General features: G+C 41.0%; 1 protein-coding gene across 1 annotated transcript in view; it reads right to left on the bottom strand.

Moving 5' to 3' along the window:
* Window positions 1-1,625: 1,625 nt before the first annotated feature.
* ACAT2 (acetyl-CoA acetyltransferase 2) overlaps window positions 1,626-2,780 on the bottom strand; it is a 7,963-nt gene continuing 6,808 nt past the window's right edge. The window contains exons 2-3 of the mRNA XM_019663751.1: window positions 2,458-2,580; window positions 1,626-1,875 (exon numbers count right to left, since the gene is read on the bottom strand). Coding sequence (XP_019519296.1) covers window positions 1,679-1,875; window positions 2,458-2,580 — 320 coding nt within the window. The 3' untranslated portion in view covers window positions 1,626-1,678. The remainder of the gene's footprint in view (window positions 1,876-2,457; window positions 2,581-2,780) is intronic.

Genomic DNA, 2,780 nt, shown 5'->3' with positions numbered 1-2,780 from the left:
TTCCATCATCTTTGTCATGATTTATATTGCTCAACGACCCAGAGTCATTGCCACATGCATTTGACGAAGGTGCTTAACCTCTCAGGGTTTGTTTCTTTGAACCTAGACCACAGAAGCTTTCTACATGGGCAATGAAAACCTGATTGTGTAATGCAAAGAATGCAATTAGGTACAAGAAGTACTAGTGTGTCTCTGATATGCCTCTATCACAAAACCACAATTTGTGGGCCCTTGTTTCTTCATATGGTAAAATGGTAGACTGAACCAGAAGAATTCTGAGGTATTTCCCACTGCTTAACATTCCCTGATAAACAAGGATTCACAAAGGATAAAGGGGATATTTCCTCACTTCAGTTCATCAAAGGGAAACTATCCCTGCCATCAGGAATACAAAATGATTAGGACATTGTCCCTATCCTTACTGAGGAAAGCATCTGTGAAGTCAATCATATGATTTTTAACCTTTTCACAGTAAGTATGATTTCGGCTATGTCTGCCTTACCTGTAATGCCCATGTGACAGTTGTGAAATGCATCTGTAAGCCCATCTTGGAGGATGCTGTCAATCAGTGGTGTTTCCCCCATCTTGACTCCTGTCCTCAGGTGAACCAAGTGAGGAGCCTGGAGACAATACATATGGATTTAGGCTTGATTGTTAACTAGTCCTCCCCTTAGGATTGCACTCAAATTTACCCAGTGGTCCCTCAGTCCTCATCTAGGCCCCCTTGTGACCCTTCTCCCCAGGTCTGGCCTATCCTCCTCCTCCTCACCTAGGGTCCAGGGCCCAAAGACCCCTGGAATCAGCAGACCACTCCCCCCTGCCTACTCTTGGGAACCTGTTAGTCTCCTACCTGTCCACTGTCCATCAAACGTATCCCTTCTGTGTCCTGTTTCCTTAAGAATTTCATTTACTCCTTCCGAAGAGGCAACTGGTTATGTTAAATGAAGAACTCATCTAAGGGCTTAAGTGATGCTACCATGTTTCCCCGAAAATAAGACCTAACTGGAAAATAAGCCCTGGCATGATTTTTTCAGGATGCTCATAATATAAGCCCTACCCCAAACATAAGCCCCAGTTAAGATCGTCAGCCAGGCATGACTGTTTGAATAAACATAGATTTTTGTACATGAATAAATGAATAAATGTCGATTACTGGAGCAAAAATTAATGTAAGGCCCGATCTTATTTTTGGGGAAACATGGTAACAATGTGTTACTCATTTTGANGGTTTGACTCCTGCATGGGATGGTGGGCTATGCCCACTGGCAACTAAGATTGAACAGGGCACCTTGAGCTGAGCGGCTGTGAGCTGCCAACGGGCAGCCAGATGGCAACTGGACTTAGAGTTGAGCTAGCTGCGCTCTCCACAACCAAGATTGAAGGACAAAAATTTAGCTGTTCCCCTTCCCCAATTCCCTAATTAAAAATAAAACTGAAAAAAATAATATATACTGATTACAAAAGATGAATACAAGTCATGTTTGACTTCTGTAATTACACGAGGTGCTCAAAAGAGTTACCATCAGCATCCAGACAATTCTGATTACTGCAAACTGCTTGAGCAACGTTCACCAAAGTGTCCACTTGTATACATTTTTTTTGGTACCCCCAGTATAAAGAGGGCAGAACTTAATACAGAATTACAGGTTACTGATCTTGTACTCTCCAAGAGGTTATATCAACAAAGCAAAGGACAGGCACCAACATTACACAAACTCACAGCTTGCTTTATTGCTGGAATTGGTCCTGTTCCCATAATGGAAGGGTCCACACCTGCTTGTGCCCAGGAAACTATCTGTGCTAAAGGTGTGAGCCCACGGTTATCAGCTTCTGACTTCTTCATAAGAACCACAGCTGCAGCACCATCATTTACTCCTGTAAAATATGAATGTCTTCATTTCTAAAATAACGTTCATTAACTTCAGTTATGTAATGTGTCTACTTTCTTGAACACCTGAAGACATGAGTTAAATTATTAACACATCTTGGCAAAGCCATTTGCTGTATTTTGGACTTGACAGTGTAATTAGAAAGGGTTCATTTGGGCAATGTGATATAACTGACCACAGAACATTCTAATGGGAGAAAAACTGGAAAGGTAAAAACAGTGGGGGAGGGGAGGCTAATGAAATGAAAGACGGACCTCACAGGAGGAACTGGGAGTTTCTGGTTTTGTAAAAGTACATAGGTAAACTCAGAGGTCCCCTAATTTACTTTTTCATATGTATGTCTAGTTAAGATATTGAGAAACCAAATCCATTATTTCAGCATATATATATAGGTTGTCAATAATCAAATATGGAGAAACTAATCAAATACAAATGATGACATTTTCCCCTAAAGCAGCTAAAACATTTTAGAATAATTTGTATAAAAAGTTAATGAAATGCAATTTTTAAAAAGGTATTAAGTTGGTAAAACTAGGGATTTCCCCAACTGCCCTACAGAAAATCTAACCTGAAGCATTAGCTGGGGTGACTGTTCCTGTTCCATCTGTAAGGAAGTAAGGCTTTAGTTTAGACATGGCTTCTATGTTGCTTCCGTGGCGAGGAAACTCATCTGTTTTAACTTCAGTAAGGCCTGAAAAAAGGAAAATCAGTTGCCCAAGATTAGATTAGAACAGATGGCAGTCAGCATGCTAGGAATAGTAGATTCCTCAGACATGATACCTTAAGATTTGTATTTGGAAGAAAGACATTAAAAATACTTTCAGGGCTGGCCGGGTGGCTTGTTGGTTAAGAGTTGGCTTGGGAGCATGAGCTCTGAGCAGCAGGGCCGTT

Source organism: Hipposideros armiger, unplaced genomic scaffold (assembly GCF_001890085.2).
Source record: "Hipposideros armiger isolate ML-2016 unplaced genomic scaffold, ASM189008v1 scaffold_404, whole genome shotgun sequence".
Lineage (NCBI taxonomy): Eukaryota > Metazoa > Chordata > Mammalia > Chiroptera > Hipposideridae > Hipposideros > Hipposideros armiger.
Note: the sequence above shows the minus strand (reverse complement) of the source record. Positions and strands in the feature narration are given on the sequence as shown.